Source organism: Pristis pectinata, chromosome 2, assembly GCF_009764475.1.
Source record: "Pristis pectinata isolate sPriPec2 chromosome 2, sPriPec2.1.pri, whole genome shotgun sequence".
In the NCBI taxonomy this organism is placed as follows: domain Eukaryota; kingdom Metazoa; phylum Chordata; class Chondrichthyes; order Rhinopristiformes; family Pristidae; genus Pristis; species Pristis pectinata.
The window spans coordinates 691,318-706,731 of NC_067406.1; the positions used below are offsets into that span (position 1 = coordinate 691,318).

A 15,414-nucleotide genomic window follows, 5' to 3' on the forward strand; every position below is an offset into this window, starting at 1 on the left:
GCCCTGGTCAGTCCACTCCATCACCTCTTCAAGAAAACTCAATTAAATTTGTGAGACCTAATTTCCCACACACACTTAGTGAATTTAGTCAAGAAGAAAAAGGAAGCGTATGGAAGGTTTTGGAATCTAAAATCAAACGGGGCCCCCGAGGATTATAAAGAAACTAGAAAGGAACTCAAGAAGGGAATTAGGAAAGCAATGAGGGGTCATGAAAAGTCCTTGGCAAGTAGGATTAAAGAGAATTTCAAGGCATTCTAAACATACATCAAGAGCAAGAGGTTAACAAGGGAGGGGGTAGGACCACTCAAGGATAAAGGAGGGAACGTGCTTGGAGGCGGAGGATGTGGGTGAGATCCTTAATGAGCACTTGCGTCAGTATTTACCAAGGAGAAGGACGTAGAGGATAGGGAGATCAGTGTGGGGCATGTTAATGTGCCAGGGCATTTCAAGATAAAGGAGGGGGTGGTGTTGGGTTTCTTGAAGAACAAGGTTCATCAAGCATGTACAAAGCCATGCTGACCTGTCCTGATCAGACTCTCTCCATCCAAATACTGGTAGATCCTGTCCCTCAGAATTCCCTCCAGTAACATCCCCACCACTGGTGTCAGGCTGACCAAGCTGTAGTTCCCTGGCTTGTCCTTGCTACCCTTCTTAAACAACAGAACAACATTAGCCTCCTTCCAGTCTTCCAGAACCTCACAGTGGCTAACGATGAAGCAAGTATCTCCTCAAGGGCCTCCACAATTTCTTCTCGAACCTCCCACAAAGTCCGAGGATGCACTCGGTCAGACCCTGGGGAGTTATCCACCTTGATGTGCTGTAAGGCTGCAAATACTCCTCTCTGGTCATATGAATGTTCTCCAAAACATCTCCACTTGTTTCCCTCATCTCTTGAGGAGACATGATTTTCTCCTCAGTGAACATCGAGGAGAAATAGTTGTTAAAAACCCCATCCATCTCCTGTGGCCCGAGACACGGGTGGCCCTGCTGATCTCTGTGGGGACCTACTCTCTCCCTGGCCTCCCTTGAAGAGCAATTAAGGTGGATGTCCCCAGGGCCTGATGGGATATACCCCAGGTTATTGAGAGAGGCGAGAGATGAGATTGCTGGGCCCTTCACCAAGATCTTCATGTCCTCTATAGCTACAGGCAAGGTCCTGGAGGACTGGCGAGTAGCTAATGTTGTTCCATTGTTTAAGAAGGGAAACAGGGTAACTATAGACCGATGAGTCTCACCTCAGTGGTAGGGAAGTTACTGGAGAGGATTCTGAGGGACAGGATTTATGAGCATTTGGAAAACCATGGTCTAATTAGGGACAGTCAGCATGGCTTTGTGCAGGGCAAGTCGTGCCTTACTAACTAGGTTGAGTTTTTTGATGAGGTGACGAGGCTGATTGATGAAGGTAGAGCTGTGGATGTTGTCTACATGGGTTTTAGTAAGGCGATTGAACAGGACCCTTTGTTAAGTGTTGATGTACAGAAGGATCTTGGGGTCCAAGTTCATAGCTCCCTGAAAGTGGCTGCACAGGTTGATAGGGCGGTAAGGAAGGTGTACGGCAGGCTTGCCTTCATCAGTCAAGGCATTGAGTTCAAGAGTGAGGAAGTTATGTTGCAGCTTTATAAAACTCTGGTTAGGCCGCATCTGGAGAATTGCATTCAGTTTTGGTCGCCCCATTATAGGAAGGATGTGGAGGCTTTGGAGAGGGTGTAGAAGAGGTTTACCAGAATGCTGCCTGGATTAGAGGGTATGTGCTATAAGGAGAGGTTGGACAAACTTGGGTTGTTTTCTCTGGAGCGGTGGAGGCTGAGGGGAGACCTGATCAAAGTTTATAAGATTATGAGAGGCAGAGGTAGGGTAGACAGCCAGTATCTTTTTCCCAAAGTGGAAATGTCAAATACTAGAAGGCATAGCTTTAGGGTGAGACAGGGTAAGTTCAAGGGAGATGTGCAGGGCAGGTTTTTTTTTACACGGAGAGTGGTGGGTGCCTGGAATGTGCTGCTAGGGGTGGTGGTGGAGGCATTTAAGAGGTTCTTAGATAGGCACATGAATGTGCAGTGAATGGAGGGATGTGGACATTGTGTAGGCAGAAGGGATTAGTTAAATTAGGCATTTAATTACAAGGTTAATGAGTTCAGCACAACATTGTGGGATGAAGGGCCTGTTCCTGTGCTGTACTGTTATGCTGACAATCCCTAATCAGTCCACACCTTCCCAAATGCAGGGAGATCTTGTCCCTTGGAAGCCTCTCCGGAGACTCTCACCACTGATGTCAGGCTCATCAGCACATTGATCACCCTCCAGTCTTCTGTTCCCTCACCTGTGACAAACGATGATAAAAGTCTCTGCCACGTTCTCAGCAATATCTTCCCGAGCTTCCCACAATGTTCTCAGACACACTTGGTCAGGCCCTGGGCATTTATCCACCTCTATGTGCTTTAAGAGTGCCAGCTCCTCCCTTTGGTGATGTTGATAGGTTTCAGAACTTCAGTGTCCTCTTCCCTGAATTCCCAGTTTCCATCACCTTCTCTGCAGTGAATACAGACCAAAGTATTCATTTAAGACTTTGCCCATCTCCTGTGGCTCCACACACACAGTCCACACTGAGCCTACAGGGGACCTACTCTCTCCCTGATTGTTCTTAGTGTGAAGCAGTTGTCATGAGATGGTTGTTGTGAGTGAGACTTTGCTGCCCGTTAGTGCAGGGGTCCTGCCGCTTGTAGCTAGGAGGTTGCGTGTGACTACAGACCCACTCCGGGTGACACCCCAGTCAGGTGGTGACAGGGTGGGGTGGGAGAGGGGTGGCCCCTCGACTGTCAGAGACAGGTGTACTCAGGGGGTTTGGGAGCAGTTCTGTGTGTCGATGTCCAAGCCGGACCCCAATAAACAGCACAGTGAGGTACAGTCCCATCTGGTCCAGTGTTTCGGTGGTGACATTGGGAAGGGTCACCACCACTGACATGGGGGCTAGGCTGTGGTCAGTCGGTGCCCTGGGGCAGGGGCACAGAGCGGCAGAGGGAAGAACCAGATCCACAGACCAGTGCTCCGGCTGCTGGAAGTGTCCGATCCTGTGGACTCCTGGTGACGAGGGAGCAACGGCCTGGAGGCACAGCATTCCCGGGAACACCAACACTACACACTGTGGGCTCGGGCTAACGTGTCGATGCAGAGCTCGGCGTAATTATGTGTATGGTCAGTCTTGTCCACACCAGCAGTGACCCACAGACCATTCCGCACGCAGCATTCCACACATGTACATCAATTTAGTACAAAAGGGGAAAAAAACAGGATACAGAATATGATGTTACAGAGAAAGTGCAACAGACATGCAATGGAGATCAAGAGCCCATGACGGAGAGGTTCCCGTGACGGACTGGTTCTCATGACGGGTAGGTTCCCGTAACAACTGGTTCTCGTGACGACTGGCTCCCCTGACGGACTGGGAACAACACCAGACCTCGGTGAGAGAGCTAAAACACTGACTACACTCATTCTTCCTGATTCACCAGCTGCAAGCAAACCTCCTCTCAGCACTGACCCTGTTCATCCATCTCAGAATCTGATGTTTCAATAAGATCCCCTCTTGTTCTTCTGAGCTTGGATAAGAATTGGCTCAACCACTCCATATCGTCAACCTCTCACCCCAGGAATCGACCCAGTAACCCTTCCCTGCACTAATTCCTGTGTTGGCATAGCCTTAAATACGGAGACCAGAAGTGTCCACAGTGCCCCAGGTACCACAGTGCTCCAGGTGAGGCCTCACCAGGTACCACAGTCCTTCAGGTGTGATCTCAGCAGGTACCATACTGCCCCAGGTGTGGCCTCACCAGGTACCACACTGCCCCAGGTGTGGTCTCACCAACATCCTGTAAAGATGCAGCAGGTTTTTGATGCTCAGATCTCAATAAATGAAAACATAAACATACTAACTGTTGTGATCTGGGCATTACTGGTGAGGCCAGCATTTATTGACCATCCACAATGACCCTTGAGAAGGTGATGGTGTGTCCCCTTCAGCCACATCCATGTGGGGAAGCTGGTCCGGTGCTGCTGGGGAGGGACACCCAGGGTTTATACCCAGTGATGATGAAGGACAGTGATGTATTTTCCAGTGAGGACAGTGTGTGACCGGAAGGGAATCTGCAGGTGTGGTTGTGGAGAGATACATCACGTTAACAGGCCCACGGAGACAGCTCGACATTGACCAGTTACTCTGATCTTACATTGTCTGCCTGCACTGCACCTTTTCTGTAACTGCAACAAAACGTTCTGCATCCTGTTTTCTAGTGCCTCGATGTACCTGCCTATGGAATGATCTGCCTGGAACGCACACAACAAATTTTTTCACTGCAACCTGGTACATGTGACAACAATAAACTGATACATTAATCTCATTTTATTCTCCCCACCTTCCCATCAACATCATCAGCCCAGATTCTCACCTACACTACATGAGCAATTTACAGTGGCCAATTAACCAATCAACCTGGTGACATGGTGTCTTTACAAGTTTGCAGATGACACCACCGTATCTCAAATACAGGAGGAGATAGTGAGCTTAGTGACATAAGATAAGCTAAGGTTTCTTTATTAGTCACGTGTACATCAAAACAAACAGTGAGATGCATCTTTTGCGGAGAGTGTTCTGGGGGCAGCCCGCAAGTGTCGCCACGCCTCCGGTGCCAATATAGCATGCCCACAACTTCCTAACCCATACGTCTTTGCAATGTGGGAGGAAACCGGAGCACCCGGAGGAAACCCACGCAGACACGGGGAGAACGTACAAACTCCTTACAGACAGTGCTCAGAATTGAACCCGGGTCACTGGCGCTGTAATAGCATTACGCTAATCGCTACACCACCATGTACAACAACATGTCATACCTTGTCATGACAACAACCTTTCCCTCAATGTCAGCAAAACAAAAGAGCTGGTCATTGACTTCAGGAAAGGGGGCAGTGTACATGCACCTGTCTACATCAATGGTGCTGAGGTCAAGAGGGTTAAGAGCTTCAAGTTCCTTGGAGTGAACATCACCAACAGCCTGTCCTGGTTCATCCATGTAGACACCACGGCCAAGCTCACCAGCATCTCTACTTCATCAGGAGGCTAAAGAAATTTGGCACGTCCCCTTTGACACTCACCCATTTTTATCGATGCACCGTAGAAAGCATCCTATTCAGATGCATCTCAGCTCAGCGCATCATGGACATCAGCCTCCCCTCCATGGAGTCTGTCTACACTTCTCGCTGCCTCGGTAAAGCAGCCAGCATAATCAAAGACCCCACTCACCCGGGACATTCCCTCTTTTCCCCTCTCCCATCGGGCAGAAGACACAAAAGCCTGAAAGCACATACCACCAGGCTCAAAAACAGCTCCTATCCCGCTGTTATAAGACTATGGAACGGTCCCCTAGTATGATAAGATTGACTCTTGACCTTTATCAGCAAGTGTGTGGCGGACTGTGTACCAAAGAGGACAATCTGGGTGTTCCCAAACTGGAAACCATGGATGAACCGAGAGATCCACTCCCTACTGAAGGAGAGGACTGCTGCACATAAATCTGGTGATCCTGATCTGTACAAGAGATCAAGGTATGACCTTCGGAAAGCTATCAGGGATGCCAAGAGGCAATACCGACTCTATTTTGAGTCCCTGACCAGCTGTCAGTTATGGCAGGGCTTGCATGCCATAACAGGCTACAAGACGAAGTCGGGCTGCATAGCTAACAACAGCGCATCCCTTCTGGATGCTTAACACATTCTATGCGCGTTTTGAACAGAAGGGAAGTGGATTGTCACCATCCAACCCTGACAGCCACCAGTGAAGCTGAACCTGTGATTACAGTGGAGGACGTAAGATCAGTCTTCTGGAGAGTGAACACGAGGAAAGCACCTGGCCCAGATGGTGTTCCTGGCCGTGTGCTCAGATCTTGTGCTGATCAGCTGGCAGAAGTATTTGCGGACATATTTAACCTCACCCTGCTTCAATCTCAGGTTCCCTCCTGTTTTAAGAAGACCACTATCATCCCAGTACCAAAAAAAAGCAAGGTAACATGCCTCAATGACTACCGACCAGTGGCTCTGACATCCACCATCATGAAGTGCTTTGAAAGGTTGGTCATGGCACGCATCAACTCCAGCCTCCCAGACAACCTGGACCCATTGCAATTCACCTATCAGTGAAACAGGTCTACAGCGGATGCCATCTCCCTGGTCCTACCCTCAGCTCTGGAGCATCTGGACAGTAAAGACACGTATGTTAGACTATTGTTTATTGACTACAGCTCTGCCTTCAATAGAATAATTCCAAGCAAGCTTGTCACCAAACTCCAGGACCTAGGACTCAACACCTCCCTCTGTAACTGGATCCTTGACTTTCTAACAAACAGACTGCAATCAGTGAGGATAGGCAGCAATACCTCCGGCACGATTATTCTCAACACTGGTGCCCCACAAGGCTGCGTCCTCAGCCCTCTACTCCCTATACACTCATGACTGTGTGGCCAGATTCTGCTCTAACTCCGTCTACAAGTTTGCAGATGATACCACCGTTGTAGGCCGTATCTCATACAGCGATGAGTCGGAGTACAGGAAGGAGATAGAGAGCTTAGTGGAATGGTGTCATGACAACAACCTTTCCCTCAATGTCAACAAAACTAAAGAGCTGGTCATTGACTTCAGGAAAGGGGGCGGTGTACATGCACCTGTCTACATCAATGGTGCTGAGGTTGAGAGGGTTGAGAGCTTCAAGTTCCTGGGAGTGAACATCACCAACAGCCTGTCCTGGTCAAATCACGTAGAAACCATGGCCGAGAAAGCTCACCAGCACCTCTACTTCCTCAGGAGGCTAAAGAAATTTGGTTTGTCCCTTTTGACTCTCACCAACTTTTACCGATGCACAATAGAAAGCATCCTATCTGGATCTATCACGGCTTGGTACGGCAACTGCTCTGCCCAGGATTGCAAGAAACTGCAGAGAGTTGTGGACACAGCCCAGAGCATCACGGACACCAGCCTCCCCTCCTTGGACTCTCTTTACCTCTCGCTGCCTTGGTGAAGCAACCAGCATAATCAAAGACCCCACCCAACTGGGACATTCTCTCTTCTCTCCTCTTCCATCGGGTAGAAGATACAGGACCCTGAAGGCATGTACCACCAGACTTAAGGACATCTTCTACCCCACTGTGATAAGACTATTGAACAGTTCCCTTATACAATGAGATGGACTCTGACCTCACGATCTACCTTGTTGTGACCTTGCACCTTATTGCACTGCACTTTCTCTGTAGCTGTGACACTTTGTACTGTTATTGTTTTTACCTGTATTACATCAATGCACTCCGTACTAACTCAATGTAACTGCACTGTGTAATGAATTGACCTGTATGATCGGTTTGTAAGACAAGTTTTTCACTGGACCTCGGTACAAGTGACAATAATAAAAAAATACCAATACTAATCCCAATACAATCTACCTCATTATGACCTTGCACCTTATTGTCTACCTGCACTGCACTTTCTCTGTAACTGAAGAGACCTGACAGAGGATGGCCATGGTGACAGGGTCTCTGGTGCTGAGCCTGGCTCTGTTGCGCAGAAGGGAAGGAGGGAGGAGAGGAATGTGGTAGTCAGAGGGGATTCCATAGTGAGGGGAATGGACAGGAGATTCTGTGGGCCTGATAGAGACACCCGCATGGTGTGTTGCCTCCCAGGTGCCAGGGTACGGGATGTCTCAGATCGGGCCCACAGCATTCTGAAGGGAGAGGGTGAGCAGCCAGAAGTCTTGGTACATGTTGGTACCAATGACATAGGTAGAAATAGGGAGGAGGTCCTGAAGAGAGAATACAGGGAGTTAGGAAGGAAGCTGAGAAGCAGGACATCCAGGGTAGTAATCTCAGGATTGCTGCCTGTGCCACATGCTAGCACAGCAAGAATTGCAGGATCAGGCAGATGAATGCGTGGCTGAGAGACTGGTGCAGGGGGCAGGGCTTCAGATTCTTGGATCAATGGGATCTCTCTGGGGGAAATATGACCTTTACAGAAAGGATGGGTTACACCTGAACCCGAAGGGGACCAATATCCTAGTGGGCAGGTTTAATAGAGCTGTTAGGGAGGGTTTAAACTAATTTGGCAGAGGGATGGGAACCAGAGTGATAGGGCTGAGGAAGGGGAAAACAGTAATAAATCAAAGATAGCGCGCAGTAAAGAGGACAGGAAGGACAGGCAGGTGATGGGGCAAATTTGCAACCAGTGGGATGAGTCGCAGTGCAATAGAGTTGCAGTGCAATCAAAGCCAAATGTACCAAATACTGGACTTAAAGTATTATACTTAAATGCACACAGCATAAGAAATAAGGTGGATGATCTTGAAATACAGCTACAGATTGGCAGGTATGATGTTGTGGCCATCACTGAGATGTGGCTAAAGTATGGATGTCTTTGGGAAATGAACATCCAAGTATACATGGTGTATTGGAAGGATAGGCAGGTAGGCAGAGAGGGTGGCGTGGCTTTGCTGGTAAGAAATAATATTAAATCATTAGAAAGAGGTGATGTAGGATCGGAAGGTATAGGATCGTTATGGGTTGAGTTAAGAAATCGCAAGCGTAAAAGGACACTGATGGCAGTTATATACAGGCCTCCAAACAGCGGCCATGATGTGGACTACAAATTACAACAGGAAATAGAAAGGCTTGTCAGAAGGGCAATGTTATGATAATCGTGGGGAATTTTAACATGCCAGTGGATTGGGAAAATCAGGTTGGTACTGGATCTCAAGAGAGAGAATTTGTAGAATGTCTACGAGATGGCTTTTTAGAACAGCTTGTTGTTGAGCCCACTAGGGGATCCACTGTTGGAGTCGATTGTCAAGGATGAGGTTATGGAGTAGAAACGTAGAAAAACTACAGCACAATTCAGGCCCTTCGGCCCACAAAGCTGTGCCGAATATGTCCCTACCCTAGAAATTACTAGGTTTACCCATAGCCCTCTATTTTACTCAACTCCATGTACCTATCCAACAGTCTCTTGAAAGACCCTATCGTATCCGCCTCCACCACTGTTTCCGGCAGCCCATTCCCCACACTCACCACTCTCTGAGTAAAAAACTTACCCCTGACATCTCCTCTGTACCTACTCCCCAGCACCTTAAACCTATGTCCTCTTGTGGCCACCATTTCAGCCCTGGGGAAAAGCCTCTGACTATATACCCAATCAATACCTCTCATCATCTTATATACCTCTATCAGGTCCCCCCTCATCCTCCGTCTCTCCAAGGAGAAAAGGCCGAGTTCCCTCAACCTGCTTTCATAAGGCATGCTCCGCATTCCAGGCAGCATCCTTGTAAATCTCCTCTGTGCCTTCTATATGGCTTCCACATCTTTCCTGTGAGGCGACCAGAACTGAGCACAAAACTCCAAATGGGGTCTGACCAGGGACCTATATAGCTGCAACAATACCTCTCGGATCCTAAATTCAATTCCACAGTTGATGAAGGACAATACACCATATGCCTTCTTAACCACAGAGTCAACCTGCGCAGCTGCTTTGAGCGTCCTATGGACTTGGACCCCAAGATCCCTCTGATCCTCCACACTGCCAAGAGTCCTACCATTAATACTATATTCTGCCAACATATTTGACCTACCAAAATGAACCACTTCACACTTATCTGGGTTGAACTGCATCTGCCACTTCTCAGCCCAACTTTGCATCCTATCTATGTCCCTCTGTAACCTCTGACAGCCCTCCAAACTATCCACAACACCCCCAACCTTCGTGTCATCTGCAAACTTACTAACCCACTCCTCCACTTCCTCATCCAGGTCATTTATAAAAATCACAAAGAGCAAGGGTCCCAGTACAGACCCCTGAGGTACACCATTGGTCACCGACCTCCACTCAGAATACGACCCTTCAACAACCACTCTTTGCCTTCTGTGGGCCAGCCAGTTCTGGATCCACACCGCAATGTCCCCTTGGATCCCATGTCTCCTCACCTTCTCCATAAGACTCGCATGGGGTACCTTATCAAACACCTTGCTGAAATCCATATACACTACATCTACTACTCTCCCTTCATCGATGTGTTTAGTCACATCCTCAAAAAATTCAATCAGACTCGTAAGGCAGGACCTGCCCTTGACAAAGCCGTGCTGACTATTCCTAATCATATTATACCTCTCCAAATGTTCATAAATCCTGCCTCTCAGGATCTTCTCCATCAGCTTACCAACCACTGAGGTAAGACTCACCGGTCTATAATTCCCTGGGTTATCCCTACTCCCCTTCTTGAATAAGGGAACAACATCCGCAACCCTCCAATCTTCTGGAACCTCTCCCATCTCCATCGACGATGCAAAGATCATCGTCAGAGGCTCCGCAATCTCCTCCCTCGCCTCCCACAGCAACCTGGGGTACATCTCATTCGGTCCTGGCGATTTATCTAACTTGATGCTTTCCAAAAGTTTCAGCACCACCTCTTTTCTAATATCTACATGCTCAAGCTTTTCAGGCCGTTGCAAGTCCCCACTACAATTCCCCCAGATCTTTTTCCATAGTGAATACTGACGTAAAGTATTCATTAAGTACCTCCGCTATTTCTTCTGGATCCATACACACTTTCCCACTGCTACACTTGATAGGCCCTATCCTTTCGCATCTCATCCTCTTACTCTTCACATACTTGTAGAACGCCTTGGGGTTTTCCTTAATTCTGCCCACCAAGGTCTTCTCATGTCCCCTTCTGGCTCTCCTAATCTCTTTCTTAAATTCCTTCCTTTTAGCCTTGTACTCTTCCAGATCTCTAACATTACCTAGCTCTCTGTACCTTTTGTAAGCTTTTCTTTTCCTTTTGACTAGATTTATTATAGCCTTCGTACACCACGGTTCCTGTATCCTATCATGACTCCCCATCTCATCGGAACATGTTTATGCAGAAATCCACACAAATACCCCTGAATATTTGCCACATTTCTTCCGTACTTTTCCCAGAGAACATCTGTTCCCAACTTAATCTTCCAATTTCCTGCCTGAGAGCCTGATAATTCCCTTTACTCCAAGTAAATGCCTTTCTAGTCTGTCTGTTCCTATCTCTCTCCAGTGCTAATGTAAAGGAGATAGAATTATGATCACTATCACCAAAATGTTCACCCACTGAGAGATCTGACACCTGACCAGGTTCATTTCCCAATATCAAATCAAGCACGGCCTCTCCTCTTGTAGGCCTATCTACATACTGTGTCAAGAACCCTTCCTGAACACACCTAACAAACTCCACCCCATCTAAACCCCTCACTGTCTGGAGATGCCAATCGATGTTTGGGAAATTAAAATCCCCCATCACAACAACTCTGTTATTCTCACACCTTTCTAGGATCTGCTTCCCTATCTGCTCCTCAATAACCCTGTCACTACTGGGTGGCCTATAAAAAACACCCAGTAAACTTATCGACCCCTTCCTGTTCCTAACCTCCACCCACAGAGACTCCGTAGACAGTCCCTCAACAACGTCCACCTCTTCTGCAGCCGTGACACTATCTCTGATCAACAGTGCCACTCCCCCACCCCTTTTGCCTCCCTCCCTGTCCTTCCTGAAACATCTAAAACCCGGCACTTGAAGTAACCATTCCAACCCCGGAGCCATCCAAGTCTCCCTAATGGCCACCACATCATAGCTCCAAGTATCGATCCAAGCTCTAAGCTCATCCGCCTTGTTCACAATACTCCTTGCGTTAAAATACACACATCTCAAGCCTGTCTGAACACGTCCTTCTCTATCACCTGCCTATGGTACTTACTCCTAGCCTCCTCTATTTGAGAGCCAAACACCTCTTCCCCAGTCTCTCCAGTACAGATCCCATCCCCCAACAATTCTAGTTTAAACTCTCCCCAGTAGCCTTAGCAAACCTCCCCGCCAGTATGTTGGTCCCCCTGGGATTCAAGTGCAACCCGTCCTCTTTGAACAGGTACCTGGAGGCACATGACAAGATAGGCCAATCTCGGCATGGTTTCCTTAAAGGAAAATCCTGCCTGACAAACCTATTCCCATTCTGGTTGGCTGCTGGTTCCCAGTGGTGTTCCGCAGTGTTTCACGTTGGGGCTGCTTCTTTTTACGTTGTATATCAACAATTTGGATGATGGAATAAATGGCTTTGTGGCTAAGTTTGCTGATGATACAAAGATAGGTGGAGGGGCAGGTAGTGTTGAGGAAATGGAGAGTCTGCAGAGAGACTTGGATAGACTAGGAGAATGGGCAAAGAAGTGGCGAATGAAATACAATGTTGGAAAGTGTATGGTCATGCACTTTGGTAGAAGAAATAAAGGGGAAGACTAATGTTTAAGTGGGGAGAAAATTCAACATTCAGAGATGCAAAGGGACTTGGGAGTCCTTGTGCAGGATACCCTAAAAGTTAACCTCCAGCTTGAGTCGGTGGTGAAGAAGGCGAATGCAATGTTGGCATTCATTTCTAGAGGAATAGAATATAAGAGCAGGGATGTGATGTTGAGGCTCTATAAGGCATTGGTAAGACCTCACTTGGAGTACTGTGTGCAGTTTTGGGCTCCTTATTTAAGAAAGGATGTGCTGACGTTGGAGAGGGTTCAGAGGAGATTCACGAGAATGATTCCAGGAATGAGAGGGTTAACACATGAAGAACATTTGACGGCTCTTGGGCTGTCCTCCTTGGAGTTCAGAAGAATGAGGGGGAACCTCATAGAAACATTTTGAATGTTAAAAGGCCTGGACAGAATAGATGTGGCAAAGTTGTTTTGCATGGTAGGGGAGTCTAGTACAAGAGGGCACGACTTCAGGATTGAAGGGCACCCATTCAGAATAGAGATGCAGAGAAATTTCTTTAGCTGGAGTGGTGAATCTGTGGAATTTGTTGCCACGGGCGGCTGTGGAGGCAAAGTCAGTGGGTGTATTTAAGGCAGAGATCGATAGGTATCTGAGTAGCCAGGGCATCAAAGGTTATGGTGAGAAGGCGGGAGAGTGGGGCTAAATGGAAGAATGGATCAGCTCATGACAGAATGGCAGAGCAGACTCGATGGGCCGAATGGCTGACTTCTGCTCCTTTGTCTGATGGTCTACTGTGACACTTTACTCTGCGTTCTGTATTGTTTACCCTGTACTGCCTCAATGCAGTGTGTAATGCATTGATCAGTGTGAACGGTTTGTAAGACAAGTCTTTCACTGCACCTCGGTACCAGCGACAGTGATAGACCGGTTCCAGTTCCCCTCCCCGTTGCTGCACCGACTGTACTGCTGCAATCCGTCTTGTAGGGCGACGGGAATGTGTTTAGTGAAGATACGAGACACCTGTTGTCACTCTGCTCTCACCGCCTCCTGTGCACCTCGCGAACCAGCCCAACCGCATTCACCTGCAATGACCCTCACTGACCCTATGAACTGAAATGACCCCATAATCCTTACTGACCCTCGATGACCCTCAGTGACCCCCATAACTCTGACATTCACTGACCCCATGACCCTCACTGACCCCATGAACTATGATGACCCCATAATCCTCACTGACCCCCAAAACTCTGACACTCACTGACCCCCATGACCTTCACTATGACCCCCATGACCCTCACTATGACCCCCACGACCAACACTGACCCCCATGACCTTCACTATGACCCCCATGACCCTCACTATGACCCCCACGACCAACACTGACCCCTATGACCTTCACTATGACCCCCATGACCTTCACTATGACCCCCATGACCCTCACTATGACCCCCCACGACCAACACTAACTCCCACGACCTTCACCGACTCATTGGAGGCGCCAGCCGTTGCCGGTGGGCGGGGTTTATTTCTCCCCTCCTGATTGGCTGCCATAGTCACGTGATCCCGCCGGCACCGGTCTCTGTCCTGATTGGAGCAGAGTCGTTGACGGCCGGAGGTCAGAGGTGACAAATCGGGCGGGAATCGGTCGAATTCTGAAAACAAACTGGTGAGAAAGTGAGGGGGAGGTGAGGGGTGAGGGGTGAGGGGTGAGGGAGGAGGGAGGAGGGAGGGGAGAGGTGAGGGGTGAGGGAGGAGGGAGGAGGGAGGGGAGAGGTGAGGGGTGAAGTGGGGGGGAGGGGAGGGGGGGGGTGGGGAGGGGAGGGGGGAGGAGAGGGGAGGGGGTGGGGAGGGGAGGGGGGGGTGGGGAGGGGAGAGGGGAGGGGGAGGGGGTGGGGAGAGGGGAGAGGGAGGGGGTGGGGAGAGGGGAGGGGGTGAGGTGGGGAGAGGGGAGGGGGTGAGGTGGGGGGAGGGGAGAGGGGAGAGTGGAGGGGGAGGGGAGGTGGGGGGGTGGGGAGAGGGGAGAGGGAGGAGGGGAGAGGGAGGGGGGGTGAGGAGGGGAGAGGGAGGGGGGGTGGGGAGGGGAGGGGGAGAGGGGAGGGGGTGAGGTGGGGGGAGAGTGGAGGGGGAGGGGAGGTGGGGGGGTGGGGAGAGGAGAGGTGGGGGGGTGGGGGGGTGGGGGGAGGGGTGAGGGGGAGGGGGAGTGGGGAGGGGAGTGGGGAGGGGGGAGGGGAGAGGTGGGGGGGTGGGGGGAGGGGAGAGGTGGGGGGGTGGGGGGAGGGGAGGGGAGAGGTGGGGGGGTGGGGGGAGGGGTGAGGGGGAGTGGGGAGGGGAGAGGTGGGGGGGTGGGGGGAGGGGAGAGGTGGGGGGGAGGGGTGAGGGGGAGGTGAGGGGTGAGGTGGGGGGGTGGGGAGAGGGGAGGGGGAGGGGGGTTGGGGAGAGGGGAGGTGAGGGGTGAGGTCAGGGGTGAGGTGGGGGGGGTGGGGAGAGGGGAGAGGGAGGGGAGAGGTGAGGGGTGAGGTGGGGGGGAGGTGAGGGGAGGGGGGAGGTGAGGGGGTGGGGAGGGGTGAGGGGAGAGTGTAGGGGAAAGGAAAGGTGATGGAGGGAAGGGAGGGGTGTGTTAGTGTCTCCCCCCCTCACTCCATCCCCCTCCCCTTCACCCACCCCCCCCCCACCAATGATGCTCTACTCTCAGGACTGGCCCAGGGAGCCATGTGTTTGGTGTGGGGGCTGAGCCCGGGCTGCCCGGTGGGGGGGGGCATGGGGTCTGGGGCTGCCCGGTGGGGGGGGGGGGCTGGGGCCGGGCTGCCCGGTGGCGGGGGCATGGGGTCTGGGGTTGCCCGGTGGAGGGGGCTGGGCCCAGGCTGCCTGTGGGATGTATGTTGTCCGGGAGACGGGCCGTCTCCAGGGTAAGAATGCTGGTGGACAGGGGGCAGGGTTTGGATGCTGGTCCCCAGCAGTGGCCAGTGGTGACCTGGCCTTTGATATGTGCCCTGCAGCCATTGCCATCCTGTTCCACGCCGACAATGAGCTTCACGTCAGAAGAGGCTCGCCTCCTGCTGCACAATAAGTTTGTGGTTGTTCTGGGAGATTCCAGTAAGTAGCATTTGTTGATTGTG

General features: G+C 50.5%; 1 protein-coding gene across 1 annotated transcript in view; it reads left to right on the forward strand.

Annotated features, from left to right (window-relative positions):
* The first annotated feature begins 13,885 nt into the window (after window positions 1-13,885).
* The window catches only part of fam113 (family with sequence similarity 113), a 31,936-nt gene continuing 30,407 nt past the window's right edge, over window positions 13,886-15,414 (forward strand). The window contains exons 1-2 of the mRNA XM_052032699.1: window positions 13,886-13,964; window positions 15,295-15,391. Coding sequence (XP_051888659.1) covers window positions 15,322-15,391 — 70 coding nt within the window. The 5' untranslated portion in view covers window positions 13,886-13,964; window positions 15,295-15,321. The remainder of the gene's footprint in view (window positions 13,965-15,294; window positions 15,392-15,414) is intronic.